Source organism: Pelodiscus sinensis, chromosome 14 (genome assembly GCF_052426305.1).
Source record: "Pelodiscus sinensis isolate ZL-2025 chromosome 14, ASM5242630v1, whole genome shotgun sequence".
Classification (NCBI taxonomy): domain Eukaryota; kingdom Metazoa; phylum Chordata; order Testudines; family Trionychidae; genus Pelodiscus; species Pelodiscus sinensis.
In genome coordinates this window covers 47524007-47543143 of record NC_143065.1, presented here as the reverse complement: position 1 = coordinate 47543143, position 19137 = coordinate 47524007, and the positions used below count along the sequence as shown (strand labels likewise).

Genomic DNA, 19137 nt, shown 5'->3' with positions numbered 1-19137 from the left:
GAAGCTCTTCACAATCTGCTTTGGTCTTATTACCACGGCTTGACAAATCACTGAATCCGCCCACCTATGGCGAGTAGATTTCAGCAGATCGCCCCGTTCACCAGTGGTGCGCGCATGCGCAATGCGGGTCTTGCGCATGCGCAGTGTGGGGCTGGTGAGTAGATTTCACCGCCATTTGTCAAGCCCCACTTATTACTATCTTGAGCAGCTGGGTACCATCTGCAAATTTTACCATTTCACTGTTTATCCCTTTCTCTAGATCATTTACAAATAAGTTGAATAGAACTGGTCCCCAGGACATACCCTTCGCAACCCCACTGGTTACCTCTCTCCACTCTGAAAACTGACCATTTATTCCTACACTTTATTTCCTTTTAACCAGTTATCAATCCATGAAAGGATCTTCCTTCTTATGCCTTTACAACTTACTTTACTTAAGAGCCTTCAGTGACAGACCTTGTCAAAGGCTTTCTGGAAATCTAAGTGTACTATATCCACTGGATCCCCCTTGTCCATATGTTTATTGACCTCCTCAAAGAACTCTAGCAGATTAGAAGGGCATAATTTCCCTTTACAGAAACCATGTTGACTTCTCCTCAACAAGTTACGTTCATCTATGTGTCTGACAATTTCATTCTTCACTAGTTTCAACTAATTTGCCTGGTACTGATGTTACACTTACCGATCTATAATTGCCACAATCGCCTATCGAACCCTTTTTAAATATTGGTGTCTCATAAGCTATCTTTCAGTCATTAGCTAGAGAAGTTGATTTAAAGGATAGGTTACAAACCACAATTAATAGTTCTGCAATTTCCCATTGGAGTTCTTTCAGAACTCTTGGGTGAATGCCATTTAGTCCCGGTGACTTGTTACTGTTAACTTTATCAATTTATTCCAAAACTTCCTCTAATGACACCTCAATCTGGGACAATTCCTCAGATTTATCACCTAAAAAAAAGGCTCTGGTTTTGGAATCTCCAATATCCTCAGCCATGAAGATTGAAGCAAAGAATTCATTTAGCTTCTTCACAATGACTATCATCCTCGAGTGCTCCTTGAACATCTTGATCGTCCAAGGGCCCCATTGGTTGTTTAGCCGGCTTCCTGCTTCTGATGTACTTAAACATTTTACTATTACTTCTTGAGTTTTTGGCTAGCTGCTCTTCAAACTCCTTTTTGGCTTTTCTTATTATATTATTACACTTAATATGACAATGTTTATGCTCCTTTCTATTTTCCTCATTAGGATTTTACTTCCACTTTTTTAAAGATGTATTTTTATCTGTCACTGCTTCTTTTACTTGGTTAAGCCATGACGACATTTTTTGGGTTCTCTTAATGTGTTTTTTAATTTGAGGTATACATTTAAGTTGGGCCTCTATTATGGAGTCTTTGAAAAGTTCCCATGCAGCTTGCAGAGATTTTACTTTTGTCACTGTACCTTTTTAATTTCTGTTTAACTTCCTAATTTTTGTGTAGTCCCCCTTTCTAAAATTAAATGCCATAGTGTTGGGCTGCTGAGGTGTTATTCCCACTACAGGGATATTAAATGTTGTTATACTATGGTCACTATTTCCAAGCAGTCCAGTTATATTTACCTCTTGAACCAGATCTTGCACTCCACTTAGGACTAAATCAAGAACAGCTCTCCCCTTGTGGGTTCTAGAGCCACCTGCTCCAAGAAGTAGTCATTTAAGGTATCAAGAAATTTTATCTCTGCATCCTGTCCTGAGGTGACCTGTACCCAGTCAATCCCCAACTATTATAGATTTATTTATTTTGATAGCCTCTCCAATCTCCCTTAGCATTTCATAGTCACTACCACTATCCTGATCAGGTGGTCTATATTATATCCCTGCTACTGTATTCTTATTATTGGAGCATGTAATTACTATCCATAGAAGAGATTCTATGAAACATTTTGGCTCATTTAAGATTTTTACTTCATTTGATTCTACATTTTCTTTCATGTATAGTGCCACTTCCCCACCAGCATGACCTGTTCTGTACTTCCGATATATTTTGTACTCTGGTATGACTGTGATTGTCCTCATTTCACCAAGTTTCCGTGATGCCTATTATATCAATATCCTCCTTTAAAACTAGGCATTCTGGTTCACCCATTTTACTATTTAGACTTTTAGCATGTGTGTATAAGCACTTTAATAATTGGTTACTATTTATCTCTCTGCCGTTTCCTAATGCGTTAGACTCTTTTCCATTTGATTGTGTCTCATCCGAACTGACCCATACTTCCATCCTCTTCTCCTGACTAGAACATACAGCATCTCTATTAACAGACCCTCCCCTAAGAGATGTCTCTCTCCCGTCCACATGCTCTCCGCACCCATCGGCTTTCCCCTCAGCCCATAGTTTAAAAACTGCTCTACAACCTTTTTAACGTTAAGTGCCAGCAGTCTGGTTCCATTTTGGTTTACATGGCACCCATCCTTTCTGTATAGGCTTCCCCTATCCCAAAAGTTTCCCCAGTTTCTAATAAATCTAACCCCTCCTCCCTACACTATCATCTCATCTACCCATTGAGACTCTGAAGCTCTGCCTGGCAACCTGGCCCTGTGTGTGGAACTAGAAGCATTTCAGAAAATGCTACCATACAAGTCCTGGATTTCAATCTCTATCCTAGCAGCCTAAATTTGGCCTCTAGAACCTCTCTCCTACCCTTCCCTATACCATTGGTACCTACATGTACCACAATCACCAACTCCTCCCCAGCACTACACATAAGTCTACCCACATGTCTCAAGACATCTGCAACCTTCACACCAAGCAAACAAGTCACCATACAGTTCTCCCGGTCATCACAAGCCCAGCTATCTATGTTTCTATTGATCAAATCCCCATTACAAACACCTGCCTTTTCCTAATGACTGGAGTTCTCTCCCCTGAAGAGGTATTCTCAGTGCGAAAGGATACCATAACATCCTCTAGAAGGAGGGTCCCAAGTATAGGATCATTTCCCTCTGCTTCCATTGAAGCCAAGCAATTAGGATGTGCTTATCAAGACAGACACACACATATACTGTTCCATCAACTGATGTTATATTTACTAGTTAATGGTTTGTGGCTAACTAGACTGATTATGGATGAAGGAGTGAGGGATATAGTGGTTTAGACCAACCAGTTCTGAAGCAGCAACCACTATAGTTGCTATACTGCTATAGCAAACTAGCCACGCTCAACTGGCCAAATAGCCAGTAGGGCTGGAAGAGACCTCAGGAGGTCATTGAGTCCAGCCCCATGCCCAAAGCAGGACCAATGCCAACTAAGTCATCCCAGACATGGCTTTGTCAAGCCAGGACTTAAAAACCTCTAGGGTTGGAGATTCCACCACCAGCCTAGGTAACCATTCCTGTACTTCACCACCCTCCTAGTGAAACAGTTTCTTCCTAATATCCAACCTAGATATCCCCTATTGTAACTTGAGACCATTGCTCCTTGTTCTGCCTCTCTCCATTCTCTTTGAAACTTCCCTTCAGGAAGTTGAAAGTCGCTATCAAATCCCCCCTCATTCTTCTCTTCTGCAGACTAAATTAGACCAAATCCCTCAGCCTCTCCTCATAAGTCATGTGCTCCAGCCCCCTAATCATTTTGGTTGCCCTCCCCTGGACCCTCTCCAATGCATTCACAGCCTTTCTGTAGTGGGGATCCCAGAACCAGACACGACACTCCAGATGTGGCCTCACCAGTGCAGAATAAACGGGAATAATCACTTCTCTAGATCTGCTGGCAATGCTCCTTCTAATGCACCCTAATATGCCATTCGCCTTCTTGGCTACAAGGGCACACTGTTGACTCATATCTAACTTCTCATCCTCAGGAATCGCCAGGTCCTTTTCAGCTGAACTGCTACCTAGTCAGTCGTTCCCCAGCCTGTAACAATGCTTGGGATTCTTCCATCCCAAGTGCAGGACTCTACACTTGTCCTTGTTGAAACTCAGATTTCTTTTGGCCCAATCCTCGAATCTGTCTAGGTCACTCTGGACCCAACATATATACCTCTCCCCCAGCTTAGTGTCATCTGCAAATTTGCTGAGGGTGTAATCCATCCCCTCATCCAAGTCATTAATAAAGATGTTGAACAAAACTAACCTTAGAACCAATCCTTGGAGCACTCTGCTTGAAACCGACCACCAACCTGACAGCAAGCTATTGATCACTAGAGCCCAACAATCTACCCAGCTTTTTATCTACCTTACAGACCATTTATCTAACCCATATTTCTTTAACTTGCTGGCAAGAATATTGTGGGAGACTGTATCAAAACCTTTGCTAAAATCAAGGTATATCACATCCACTGACTTCCCCATGTCCACAGAGCCAGTTACCTCATCATAGAAGCTAATCAGATTGGTCAGGCATGATTTGCCCTTTATGAATCCATGTTGACTATTCCTGATCATTTTTTCCTCTTCCAAGTGCTTCAAAATGGATTCCTTGAGGATCCCCTCCATGATTTTTCCAGAGACTGAGGTAAGGCTGACTGGTTTGTAGTTCTCTGGATTATCCTCCTTCCCTTTTTTAAAGATGGGCACTACCATTGGCGTTTTCCCAATCGTCCAGGATCTCTCTCAATCTCCATGAGTTTTCAAAGTAATGGCCAAAAGCTCTGCAATGACATTTGTCAACTCCCTCAGTACCCTTGGATGCATTAAATCTAGACCCATGGATTTGTGTATGTCTAGATTTTCTAAATAGTTCTTAACCTGTTTTCTCCACCAAGGGCTGCCCACCTCCTTCCCATACTGCGTTGCCTAGTGCAGTAGTCTGAGAACTGACCTCTGTGAAGACAGAGGTAAAAAAGGCAGAGTACTTTAGCTTTTCCCATATCATCCTATCGCGCTTTCGCGTTCCTGATAACTCAAGCAATACATTTATACTCCTCTCTAGTTATCTGTCCAAGTTTCCACTTCTTGTAAGCTTCCTTTTTGTGTTGAAGCTCACCAAGGATTTCCCTGGTAAGCCAATCTGGTCGCCTACCATATTTGCTAAACTTAACCTAAAGACTCTCCACAGGCTTTTCTCCCTCTATATACTGGAGCTCTGAGCAATCATACTGCTATCTTAGATACAGTGCAATTCCCCCTCCTTTTCAAGCCAACTAGCCACTCAACTAGTCAGATAGCCACATACAGCTAGTGGCTAGCGTGTTGCACACCATGGATTTAGACTGATGCTTTAGTTTTGGCAAGACGCCCTCTTGCCAAAGTTTAGTTTTGGCAAGACAAATTATGGCAAAGCAGCTTTTTTCAATAGCAGGTTTTGTTTAATTGGGATTTTTGACAGATGTTTGTTATTTCCCAGGGGACAGGGAGGGCGGGAGAAGGAGGGAAGATTGCTTTTTTGTTTGTGTGCCATGCTAAACTGGTTTTGATTAAGAATACTTGCCCTTCCCCTTAGTGTCCAGGGTTGTCAATGTGCCCTTTTTTGATATGCAATAATTTTTTACACTTTGTTGGTTGTTGTGATGGGATTAGCATTTGGTTTCATGGTGACCTTTACAAATATTTTTTATATATTTTTTGTTTACACACACATAATATAATGGCAACAAAATTTTAAAAGTGGTACATTTTTACTATACTATATAATGCTTTCTTTAAAACTAAAAAAAATAACCATAAAAATTTACATCAGTTTTTACTTTCAAATGGTTTGGCAGAGTATACAACATAAAGCATATTAAGAGTTAATACGTTAAAACTTAAATGCTTAGTGTGTGTGTGCAATATACAATACTACCTTATCCCCCTTTAACCTTTTAAGAAGTTTTGAATGGGTTACAGTTTATACAATTGTTTTAAAGTAGTATATTGGAAAGGAATTTGGGTTTGTGGTTGTAGTTTAGCACGTGTTTGACTTTACCAAAGCTTGAGATATGGTCTCCCACAACATTCTTGCCAGCAAGTTAAGGAAGTACGGATTGGATAAATGGACTAAGGTGGTGTAGCCCTGCAGGGCTCTAGGAGGGACTCCCCGCTCTGGGTCAATGGACAGCCACTCTGCCCCACTACCCATTGCTTAGTCTCTTGCGTGGAATTAGCTGTGGCTTTCGGCTCACGGGCAGTCCACAGTCCTAGATTCAGGGCAGGGCAGCAGTAGCGAATACATAGTTCAGAGCCCAGGCTCTGTTTCAGGGCGGGGTCGTAAGCAAACAGTTCTGAGCCCAAGCCCTTACTCAGAGCAGGGCAGCAAACAAAGAAACAGTTCTCAAGTCCCAGTTATAACAAACCAAGTCGGGCCCCCTTGCTCAGGCAGGGGTCCAGCAGGTTCAGGCTGCTGTTCAGGGACACTGCCACCCAAGAGTAGAGTGGCAGGGGGGACGCCAGCATACCCGCTCCACTGCATCCCAGCCCAGAGCCCTAGTAGCAGCAGAGCAGTGTGCTGCTGGGTCAGCAGAAATCCATACCGCAATGCACAGAGCTGGTTCTGGCCCAGCCAAATGGTGGTCGGCTACCCCATGGCTCTTTCTGCTCTCTCCCTGAGCATGTACCTGGGTGCCGTGTAGGTCCTCTGGGCTCCGTCACTCTGGTACCGCTGGCCAGGTAAACAGTCCTTCCAAGCAATCATCCAGTTGTGGGCCTAGCGGCCCAGGCCAATTCTCATCTTCCCCTGGGTCCAGCGCCTTGTTTGGGTGCACAGGGGAAACTTCTGGCTCCTTCAGTCGCTGGGGCATAACTGGCCCCTCTGGCAGTCTTTTTATATCCCTAGCCGGCCTTTTATATCCCTGGCCCTGCTCCTAGCTTCCAGTCAGGTAGCTTCCTAAAGCCAAGTGCTGCTCACCAAGGCTGTGGGAGGGGCTCCTCCCCTTCTGGATCAGTGGGAGGCCACTCCGCCTCACAACAAGTGGATAGAAAGCTAGCTAGATTGTCCGGTCCAACAGGTAGCAATCAATGGCTCGATGTCAGGTTGGTGGTTGATTTCAAGCAGAGTGCCCCAAGGATTGGTTATAGGGCCAATCCTTTTGTTCAACATCTTTATTAATGACCTGGATGAGTGGATGGATTGCACCCTTAGCAAGACTGTTGATGACACTAAGCTAGGGAGACAGGTAGATACGTTGGAGTGTAGGGATAGAGTCCAGAGCGACCTAGACATATTGGAGGATTGGATTGTGTGTATTAGCTAATTTGTTACCTAATCTTGTTATCTGCTTGAAAAATGCCTCGTCCAATTTCTCTTCTTGATTCGATGGTCAATAATAAACTTCCATTATGACATTGTCACTATTCTCTTCACTTTATATCACCACCCAGATACTCTCAAGTAGGCCTGCCACTCACTTTCTCTTGGACCTTGGAGAGGTGTATACATTCTTTATGTATGGTGCACATGTAGCATGGTATACCAGTCAGAGGATTAGATGATCCTTGACAATCCTTCCAAAATGTCTCATGCTTCCTGCCATGGCCATGTATAACTCCCAGGATGTCATGTTAAGTCATCAGATGAATGGCTCAATTCCCCATGGAAGGCTGACAATCCTTCATTTCCCATTGGGAGCGTTGGACACAATCCTCTCCAGCCTTGAAGATACAGGTCTTCTCCATCCCCAATTCCTCCTCCTCAGATGGTGCTACTACAGTCCTCTCCAGTTTGATTGCTTCCTCAACCATTTATGTCTCCATATACATATTTACGTGGCAGTTCCTGATGTGCATGGATGCTCTTTGGCCGAGCCACCTCCTCCTGTGGCTCCTTCCACCTGCTGCCTCAGAACACCTCCCGTGCTGCATGGTATTAACAGGCTGGCTTTCTACGACACTGTAACAAGGCAGTCTCACCATAGTGGTGCCTCCTGCTGGTTGTTTTGGGAATTTGCTCTTCCTGCAGTGTGCCTTTGCCAGTGAGGACTCATTCACTGTTATTCACTCAGTTTCCACCATCCTACAGTCAAACCCACATCACTCCCTGTCATAACCAGCAGACTTCTCATTGTTCTTGCAGATTCAGACTAACAAGGCTAACCCTCTGATTCTTATAACCAGGAGAGTTGACCAGCAACCTAGAGCCTAAGAGATTAACTATGTCTCTTGTCCCTAGCCAGGTACCTGGTCAGCCAATAGTAATGCAGGTAGGGATTTCAAACTGGGACAAAGGAATTTTTATCTTTTCCCTACTTTGTCTGGTGCAAAGCGGTTTCTCCCAAGTAACAGGGAGATGGGAAAACCCATCCTCTCTCCCAGAAAAGTCTTCTCACAATGCGTAAGCTGGGAAAAGTTTAGTTAGTCCATCAGATTGTACAGGCAGTCCCCAAGTTACGCAGATCTGACTTATGTCGGATCCGCAGTTACGAACGAGGATTTCTCGCCCCGGAGAACTAGAGCAGCGGGACGCCTGGTCCCGCCACCCGCCTTCTCCGGGGCGAGAAAAGCTGCTCCCCGTCTCCCTGGTCTGCTGGCTCCGCCAGCAGACCAGGGAGACGGGAGCAAAGCAGCGGAGCACCGGGGGCCGGACCCGCGGCCGCTTCCAGATCAGCTGGAAGCAGCGCGGGTCCGGCCGTGGGTGCTCCGCCGCTTTGTTCAGCGTCTCCCTGGTCTGCAGACCAGGGAGACGCTGAGCAGAGCGGCGGCGGACCCGGGCCGGACCCGCAGCACTTTCAGCTGATCTGGAAGCCACAGGTCCATCCGGGTCCTCCGCAGCTTTGCTCCACGTCTCCCTGGTCTGCTGGGGGGGGGGGGGGGGGAAACGCAGCTAGTGCCCTCCCAGCAGACCAGGGAGACGTGGAGCAAAGCCGGGGGCCTGTGGTAGAGCAGGTGGGGCACTGCCGGTTGGTCCCGCAGCACCGCTCCTTGGCGCTACTGGACCAACCCGGCAGCACCCCAGCTGCTCTGCCCCAGGCGTCCTGATTCAGCTGCTGATCAGTTTCAGCAGTGGCTGAATCAGGATGCCTGGGGCAGAGCAGCTGGGGTGCTGCTGGGTTGGTCCAGTAGCTCCGAGGAGCAGCCGCGCTACTGGACCAAGCCAGCAGCACCCGAGCTGCTCTGCCACAGGCATCCCAAAGTCAGCCGCTGCTGAAACTGACCAGCGGCTGACTACAGGAAGCCCGAGGCAGAGTTGCTCTGCCCTGGGCTTCCTGGAATCAGCTGCTGATCAGTTTCAGCAGCAGCTGACTTGGGGACGCCTGGTGTTCTTACCTTGAATCTGTAAGTGGAACTGGTGTCCAGATTCAGCGGCTGTTGAAACTGATCAGTTTCAGCAGCGGCTGATGCCAGTTCCGACTTACATACAGATTCTACTTAAGAACAAACCTACAGTCCCTATCTTGTACGTAACCCGGGGACTGCCTGTACTTGTTTTCTGGTTTGGGAATGTGGAAATTATGTCTGTGCTATTAAAAGTGGTTTTTCTCTCTTTTGTAACTAAGTTTTGAGCTCATGGGGGGGAGGGTCTCCCCTCCCCATGAGTATATTAACTGGTGGCTCTTTTTCATCTATTTACTATGCTTGCAACTTATGCATTTGTTTTGATAATAAAAGTTTTTTTCTTCTAATTAACCTGGTATTGGTTCATTTTGGTGTCCTAGTTTTACCTGTAAGGTCTGGCCATCTGAGGAGTCAGCTACCACAGACTGCAGCTTGTTCTTCTCTTCTTCATGCTCTTTGGGGAAAAAGAACTTGAGGTACCCCTGAGGTTTTAGGGAGGAGGTTTCCCAAGTGATCTCTTCCCTGGTTTGCTTGGAATACTTGGCTGGTGGCAGCAGATACTCCCCAAAATCTGGATATTAGGACTTTGCGGAGAAGATTTTGTACCAAAGCCTGTAGAGACCAGGTTTTGGGATGTTTTGCGAGCCCCCACTTCTGCCTTTGTCGTGCCAGAGTGGGGAACACCTTGACACTCCCAGACTGCAGCGTCTGCTTCTAGGCACTGTCCTCCAGATGTGCTCACTCTACTAGTTCTCCCCTCCTTCCAGGGGCCAGCAGCATCTGGTTCCATCACCCGCATCAGTGGCTCACTGCAGTTCTCAATCTAGCCCCTTCCTCCAAGGGCAAGCTGCAATCTGGCTTAGCCACTCTCCACTGGCAAGCAGGGGAGAAAGGAGGAATGGGGAAGGGCCAAGGCCCACCCACTACTTTGGACCACGACCCAGTCACCCTCTAATGACAGCCACTTACTGGCCTCCATCAACTCTCCCCTACTGCCTGCTTCCCTGGCTGCAGCCCTAACACCTTCTCTGCTCTTTGTGTCAGGGCCCCAGTCCGGCAGTCATCAGCCTAGAGCTCTTAGCCTCTGCTGACCATGCCCAGCACTGCTGTATCTTAGGTTCTTTTGCAAGAGCTAGTTATTATTTCTTTGCCTTCTGGAGACAAACTGAGCTCCTCTCTATCCTGCAGCCTTCTTATAGGAACCAGCCTGGCCCTGATTGGTTGCTTTCAAGCCTCCACTTGACAGGCTCTCAAACCCTTGCCTGGGGCCCTGTGCAATCTCTCCAATATGCTTTTAACCACTTCCACTCCAGACTGGGGCAAATGCCATACTACAGATGGAAAAATAAAGGCTACTGTGTCTCTGCAAATCTACACCATCACCTGGGTAGAAGCAACCATGGTCAGGGTTCTCTATCTGAATGTAGGTGGAGGATCCTGGAAAAGTGTTAGTATCCATGGTATGGCCTTGCCAAACCAGGGAGATTTTATTCTCTCCCTCCTATAAGCCTCCTCTGTATAATTTAACTCAAGAAACTCTTAGTAGAATCCTCAACCTCAAATGTACTGCTTTCTTCCCAATAGAAAAAGAAACTCAACATGAGGCTGTGAAAAAGAAATGATTATGAAAGGAATAAAGATGTGTGGAGACATGCCTGTTCTCTATGAATATATCAAACAAAGAGGCGTTTAAGTTAAGTTCTATTGTGGACACAAGAACAAATGGATATAAACTGACCATCAACAAGTTTAAGGCTTGAAATTAGACAAAAGTCTCTAACCTTCAGAAGAGAAGTTCTCACCCAAGAGGAGTAGTGAGAGCAAAGAAAACCGGACTATTTCAAGACTGAGCTTGACAGCTTTATGGAGGAGATGGTATGAGGGACTGCCAATTTTGGCATGTGGCCCACCGACAACTACCAGTACCAAAAATCTCCAACTGCTGGAGATAGGACATTGGATGGGGAAGTTTCTGAGTTATTACAGATAATTCTCTCTCGAGTATCTTCCTGTTGGGTCCTGCTCACATGCTCAGCGTCCAACTGACTGCCATATCTGTCATTAGAAAGGAATTTTCCCCAGTTCAGATTGGATGAGACCTTGGGAAGGGTGTCTCCTCCTCTGCAGTATGGGCATGGATCACTTGCAGGATTAAACTGGTGTAAATGGTGAATTCTCTAACTTTGTCTTTAAACCATGATTTCAGGACTTCAGTAACTCAGTCAGAGGTAGGGGTGAGGTTCTCCTGCACATTGCAAGTCACAGGCCAGACTGGGGATTATAATGATGGTCCCTTCTGACCTTAAAGTCTCTGAATCTGAGAACCCCACAGGAATCCCCTCCTTTACGTACTTAGCACTAAGCCAGGGTGGGCAATAATTTTTGACCAGGGGCCACTTCAGAAATTTCTGAAGTGGTACCAAGCTGCCCTGAAAGGGGCGGGGCCTCAGGCAGAAGGGGTGAGGCCAGGAAACTTCTGTGCTCCCCGCACCCCCCCCCCTTACTCTCCCTAACCCTGATTGATCTGGAGATGGGGGAGTGTGCAAAGTCTTTGCCCTGCCCCTCCAGAAATAACTGCAAGCTGATCTGAATATCTGAGCAGCAGCTGGCAGTTGACTAAGTGCTGAGCCCCTTGCAGGGCAGGAGGAGACTGCATGCTCCCTCCGCCCCCAAGCCCTGATTGGCCTGGGGGCAGAGGAAACAGCAGGACCTCTGTGGGCTGAATTAACTCGCTTGGTGTGCTGAATTCAGCCCGCAGAGGCCTTTTGCCCACCCCTGCACTAAACACTAAGTCCTAAAAATTCTTGAGCATCTGTCGGCATCAATGTATTCTATATTTTCAAGACTGTTTGACAGCAGAATCCTGGAATAATGGAGGGAAAGGGTAGTTAGGAAAGAAGGAAATCAAAACCTGCAGACATTACCTTAGCATTGATGACAGTATCAGCATACACAAGAGAGGGAGACAGAAAAAAGGCATGTTATGCAGTAGTATCAAGTCCTGGATCATCTCTGCACTTTGATACCACAGCAGCACAATATGCCCCTTAGATAGAGGAAGTTTTGAGAATTACACAAAAACTATTTCTCTGTATTAGACACAAATTAGACAGAGCAGAACTACTACATTAAATACACTTACCACTGGATGGACAGGGGGATTGTTCAGACGTCCTCTCCTCTTCTTGCTCCAGATTACTAATCCTTAATGTTTTTTTAACTATATCTGCTGCCTTCTCTAAGGGCATCAGAGGTGACTCCTGTGGTGTTGCTGACAGCTCATCCTCTCTTCCTAAAGTAGCTGGAGAAGGCTGCTGATCCTTCTGGATTTGCTTCAATTCTACGTCACTTTCAGCTTGACTCCTGTTCTCTTGAGTACTAGGACATTTTTTGGCACATGAAGCCAAGCGTGGGGCAGCATTTACCTTTACCTGGGGCCACGAGCCATCCTGTTGTTGCAATGACTCTCCCAGAAAAGGCTGACGGGGAACATCACTGAGCTTTGGCACATCATCTGGAGCAGCCTTCAGTGACAGATCCATCGTGCTTATAACTTCAGCAACCACAGTAGAATCCTTCACGGTATCTTTTTTCCTGATCTCTGGATCCATCTGTACCAACCCCTGGCTTGGGTCACATTGTTTTTCTGAATTTTTTTCAAAAATCTCACTGGATTCTACTCCCATCACTTCCTGGTCTTCATGCCTTTCTCCTCCTTGAACCTCACAGAGAGTCTCAGGGACTGCTTCATACTCAGACTTTTCTCCTGACAGGTTTTCCTTGACCTCAGTCAGTGCTTCTTGGCCCAACAAGCATGATGAAGTCTCAAACTGAACAGACAGAGTTGCAGATATCTGGCTTCCAGAATCACCTGTAAGATCAATGCAAGCCATCTGTACTACAGAGCCTTCTGCTGCTGCACCTTCAGCAACAGGACAAATGGTAGGTTCTCTGGAAGCACGCACAGCCTCCCAGTTTGGCTTCTCACTGTTCTCACTGAGCAGGGCCTGGCTGTCCTCACTTAGCCTCAGTTGCATGTTGTAACTTTCTGTAGAACAGGGTTTCAGCTCTACAGCTTGTAGTGTAGAATCCATCTCAGTCTGCGTGTTTTCACTGTCATGGTTGGTTTTCAGAGAGCTTGTGTTGTCTTCTATCTTTGTGGGCTGGCTGCATCCACTTTCAGAGAATAATAGCTTACAGGACAATACAGGATCTCTTGTGGGGATCTGTGGCTGAGCTGCTGTGGTTTCAGAGACATCTGCTGGCACACATGATCCCAATAAAAATCCCCCTTTCTCTTCTCTACTAGGCCTCTCCTCCAGACTTGGAGTTGGAATGAAGATATCCTAAAAAGGATGAAAAGAGTTCTTAATTTTTCTTTTCTGTGGTTTCCATTGTTCTAACCACCCTACATATCTGGTCTCTATTCCATCCATCAGGCACCCAAAGAGCAAATAAGCAGCCTTATCTTTTAGTACAGGGCCTGGATTCAGGGACATGAATAATAGTCTCCCTAAAACTTGAGTTTCTATATGAATTTTCTACTTACCTGAACAGTAATTTTCCTCCTGCTATGAAGAGGAGTGACCATCATTCACTATCGTCTCAAAAGAGATAGCTATATAGTCAGACATGCAACCCTTGATAGCTCTTGATCTCACATGCCTACCCCTTTTTCCCCCCCAGCATATGCACAGGGAAGGAAGAAAGGTCACTATATACAGCCAACTGGGCACTAGGAAGTTATGCAATGTGCTCTATTAGGTTTTTCTTTTGCACCAATAAGCCACAATATCAGAGCAACAAAGTCACCTTTTTACTCAGGAAGAGGGTTTACTAACTCAGTGTGTGTCCTGGTTAAATTATCCCAACAGAACCTTAAACCCTTCCCCCAACCTGCTCTTAGATAAATAAAATAAACTTCATTAAGCCATAAAAAGCCCCAGGGAATCTGCTATTTTAAAAGGGTAGTTCATTTCCAGTAGCAAAAAGTGCAAGGGAAAGACCAAAATTGTAGAAATCAGGAAATTGTTAAAGGAAAACTGCACTGAGTAGTTATATCCCTTAAAAGATTAAATTTTAAATGCAATACTACAAAATACCAGTGCTTCACTCTCTGCATAATCAAGATCAGTGCTATAGCCTCCCACAGCTTCCATTTTACTGATATATTCCAGCAGAGGCCCATCCCAGGGAAGCACATCAAGATATACAACTCAGAATCAGAGGCCAGGTCTACAGTAGAAATATAGGTCGAATTTAGATGCATAAGGTCGATTTTCTAAATAATGACTAGTCCATGATACCAAGCCTCTTCTGTCAACTTTCAAGAGCTGCTGAAGTATACTCCTGCTTTTCATGAGTAATGCAAAATTTGACCTTGCATTATTGAATTCACAGTAGAGTAGATCCAGCGCTGAAAAAGTTGATGTTATTGGCCTCCTAGAGAAATCCCACAGTGCCCCGCTCTGACTGTTCTGGCCAGAACTCGTGTCTCTCCTGCTCTCCACGTGAACAGGAAAAGCCGCAGGAAAGTCTGAATTTCATTTCCTGTGTGGCCAGCATTGTGAGCACACCTCAGAGCAGGCAGAACACCTGAGCAGCTCACATGACCATGAATTCCATGAGTTCAAGTTCTATGAGATCCAATTCCCAGGTGGCGCAAAAGAGCACCAGCATGGAGTGTGAAGGAGATCTTGGACCTCATCAAGGCGCAGGGAGAGGAATCATTCTCTCTCAGCTCCACAACAGCAAAAAGAAATGCTGATATCTATGCGAAGATCGCAAAGTTCATGGTGAGAAAGAATACACCACGGATGTCTGATGTATCCTAAAGGGGGGGACCCTCTCAGCTTCTCAAGCCACACCATGGAATCCTCCCAAGACACTCAAGGCAGCAGCATAGAAGGCAGCATCATGGAGGAAGGGGAGGACAACAATGTGGAGAATGGCCAGCTGGTGAGCAGCAAGAGCCAAGAACTTTTTATAATCTTGGAGGCAATCCCCTCCCTTCCAGGACATCTCAGTAACTTCTGGTGAGTTAATTATTTTTCTTGCTACAAGTGGGTTAAGGCAATTGGGACTCACGTGTGGCATACTTCGTCTCTACAGAGGAGGGAAGCCGCATGAGACGCTATCCTGCCCCCACTGCCTGCAGGATCGTGCTGTGGCAGGCCCCTTACCATGCCTGCCTCCAAATCATGAGTGTCCAGATGTTCCTCTGAGAACTCTGTTGTATACCTGCTATACAGTGGCCACTTTAAAGCATAACTTTGGCCTTGCACAAAACATATCTCCATTGTAGAGAGAGACCCCTTCACTGTATGGTAACAGATTAGGTTTTAGGCTTGACGATGTATCTCCTGCAATGTGTGCCCTTGTAACTTTTTGTTACAGCAGGAAGCTTGCTGTGTATTCCCCCTGGCTCCAGCAGTTGTCCAGATCTCATAAATTTGCAGGCAAAAACAAACAAGGGAAAGCATGTTTAAGGAGCAAATGGAGTGGAGGAATACGCTACTGGAGGAGATGCAAGCAGAGTGGCAGGAGAGGAGAGTGTTCAGGGAACTGGAAGAAAAGCACCAGGAGAATTTCTTTTCGGCCCTAATGGCTGTAATGGAGGGTTTGGTGGTGTGCCAAGAAAGGATCCTCTGACCCTGTGAAGAACAACTTTTCCTCCTGGCCCAACTCCATAGTCTCTGTAGCCTCACATTCAACCTCCAGGACCATGGGAGGCAAAAGGCCATCCTTCTCACATTTCTCATCCTCCCCCCCCACCCTTCGGGTCCCACCATGGACTCCTTTTCTGTCCCTGCTGTCCCTAAATAAAAAGCACATTTCTGAACAACAGTCTCTTTATTGCTTGTATTGCAGGGCTGGGGTGGGGGATTACAGGCAAACACTCTAAATGTAGAGATACCTCATTGAGAGTAAAGTGCATGACTCTTAAAACTAGCCATTCAGAACATTTTCTTTCAAAGCCTCTATTTGCACTGCCCCCCCACCCCACCCCCCATGCTCTCCTTATTATCCTGATTTTTGGATGCACAAAATCGTTGGGTAGGCACTCTGCGTCAGCCCCCCATCTGCCAAATAACTTTCCCTCTTCCTCTCACAAATATTATGGAGCACACAGCAGGTTGCCACCACAAAGGGAATGTTGCGTTCATTGAGGTCTAACCTAGTCAGTAGACTCCCAAACCTTCCCTTTAAACTCCCAAAAGGGTATACAACACATGCTCAGCCTGTAGCTGAACTGCTCCTTATTGCTATCCAGGCTGTCCATGTATGGCTTCACGAGCCAGGGGAGTAAGGGGTAAGCTGGGTCACTTAGGATCACTACTGGCATTTCCACCTCTCCGATTCTAGTTTTCCAGTCTAGGGAAAAAGTTCTAGCTTGCAGCTTTCTGAAGAAGTACGCGTTCCTAAAGATGCGAGTGTCATGCACCTTTCCCCATCCTGATGCTGGTGAAACGGCCCTTATGAGCCACCAGCACCTGCACCACCACTGAGAAGTACCCGTTCCCATTTACGCATGCTTTGGCAAGGTAGTCTGGCGCCAAGATGGAGATGTGCGATGCGTATATTGCCCCACCGCAGATAGGGAACCGCATCACAACAAAGCCCTCCACTGTGGCATCCATGCTTCCCAGAGTCACTATCTTCCGTAGCAGAAACATATTGATTGCTTTCGTTACTTACATAACAGCCGCCCATGTAGGTTTCCCCACTCCAAATTGATTCCCAAATGACCAGTAGCCCTCTGTCCATGTCAGTTCTAAATCTCTCCCCTTCAGGGGCAGTCTCATAGACTCATAGACTTTAAGATCAGAAGGGACCATTATGATCATCTAGTCTGACCCCCTGCACAGTGCAGGCCACAGAATCTCACCCACCCCTCTTAGAATAATCCTCTCACCTATACCTCCGATACTGAAGCCTTCAAATACTTTGAAGGTCCCAAGATGCAGAGTGTCCTCCAGCTGTGATCTGCGCCCCATGCTACAGAGGAAGACGAAAAACCTCCTGGGTCTCTGCCAATCTACCCTGGAGGAAAATTCCTTCCCGACCCCAAATATGGCAATCAGCTAAACCCGGAGCATGTGGGCAAGACCCACCAGACAGACACCCAGAAATTCTCTATAGTAACTCCTATCATCCCTCCATTGACATATTTCCCACTGAAAATGAATGGTCAATTAGTTACCAAGATCATATTCTCTCATCAACCCATCCCCTTATCATAGAACTGGAAGAGATCTCAGAAGGTCATCAAGTCCATCCCCCTGCTCTAGGCAGGACCAATCCCATCTAAATCAACCCGGCCAGGGCTTTGTCAAGCCGAGACTTAAACACCTCTAGGGATGGAGACTCCACTACTTCCCTAGGTAACCCATTCCAGTGCTTCACCACCCTCCTAGTGAAATAGTTTTTCCTAATATCCAACCTGGACCTCTCCCACCACAACTTGAGACCATTGCTCCTTGTTTTGCCGTCTGTCACTACGGAGAACAGCCTTTCTCCATCCTCTTTGGAACCTCCCTTCAAGAAGTTGAAGGCTGCTATCAAATCCCCCCTCACTCTTCGCTTCTGCACACTAAACAGACCCAACTCCCTCAGCCTCTCAACATAAGTCATAAGCTCCAGCCCCCTAATCATTTTGGTGGCCCTCCGCTGGACCCTCTCCAATGCGTCCGCATCTTTTTTGTAGCGGGGGGTCCAGAACTGGACACAATACTCCAGATGTGACCTTACCAACGCCGAATAAAGGGGAATAATGACATCTCTTGATCTGCTGGCAATGCTCCTCTTAATGCAACCTAATATGCCATTAGCCTTCTTGGCCACAAGGGCACACTGTTGACTCATATCTAGCTTCTCATCTACTGTAACCCCCAGGTCCTTTTCTGCAGAACTACTACTTAACTGGTTGGTCCCCAGCTTGTAACTATGCTTGGGATTCTTCCGTCCCAAGTGCAGGACTCTACACTTGTCCTTGTTGAACCTCATCAGATTTCTTGCGGCCCAATCCTCCAATTTGTCTAAGTCACTCTGGACCCTATCTCTGCCCTACAGCGTATCTACTTCTCCCCCTAGCTTAGTGTCATCCGCAAACTTGCTGAGGGTGCACTCCATCCCCTCGTCTAGGTCATTAATAAAGATATTGAACAAAACCGGTCCTAGAACCGAACCTTGGGGCACTCCGCTAGAAACCGACCGCCATCCTGACATCGAGCCGTTGATCACTACCCGCTGGGCCCGGCCTTCTAGCTATCTTTCTATCCATCTTACCGTCCATTTATCCAATCCACATTCCCTTAACTTGCTGGCAAGGATATTGTGGGAGATCGTATCAAAAGCCTTGCTAAAGTCAAGGTATATAACATCCACTGACTTTCCCATGTCCACCAAGCCAGTTACCTCATCATAGAAGCTAATCAGATTGGTCAGGCACGACTTGCCCTTTGTGAATCCATGCTAACTATTCCTAATCACTTTCCTCTCATCCAAGTGTCTCAAAATGGATTCCTTAAGGATCCCTTCCATGATTTTTCCAGGAACCGAGGTAAGACTGACCGGCCTATAGTTCCCTGGATCGTCCTTCTTCCCTTTTTTGAAGATGGGCACTACATTTGCCTTTTTCCAATCATCTGGGATTTCTCCCGATCTCCACGACTTTTCAAAAATAATAGCCAAAGGCTCCTCAATGACAGTTGCCAACTCCCTCAGCATCCTCGGATGCATTAAGTCCAGACCCATGGATTTGTGTACGTTTAGCTTTTCTAAATAGTTCCTAACCTGTTCTTTACCCACCACGGGCTGTCCATCTTCATCCCATCTTGCGTCACTTAGCTCAGAAGTCCAGGAGCCGACCTTGTCCGTGAATACAGAAGCAAAGAAAGCATTGAGTACTTCAGCTTTCCCTACATCATCTGTCACTAGGTTACCTCCTTTATCTATTAGGGGCTGCACA

General features: G+C 46.3%; 1 protein-coding gene across 3 annotated transcripts in view; it reads right to left on the bottom strand.

Moving 5' to 3' along the window:
* Window positions 1-19137, bottom strand: part of TP53BP1 (tumor protein p53 binding protein 1) — a 100010-nt gene that overhangs the window by 40166 nt on the left and 40707 nt on the right. For all 3 annotated transcript variants that reach the window (XM_075916957.2, XM_075916958.2, XM_089782142.1), the window contains one exon: window positions 12310-13513. In XM_075916957.2, coding sequence (XP_075773072.2) covers window positions 12310-13513 — 1204 coding nt within the window. The remainder of the gene's footprint in view (window positions 1-12309; window positions 13514-19137) is intronic.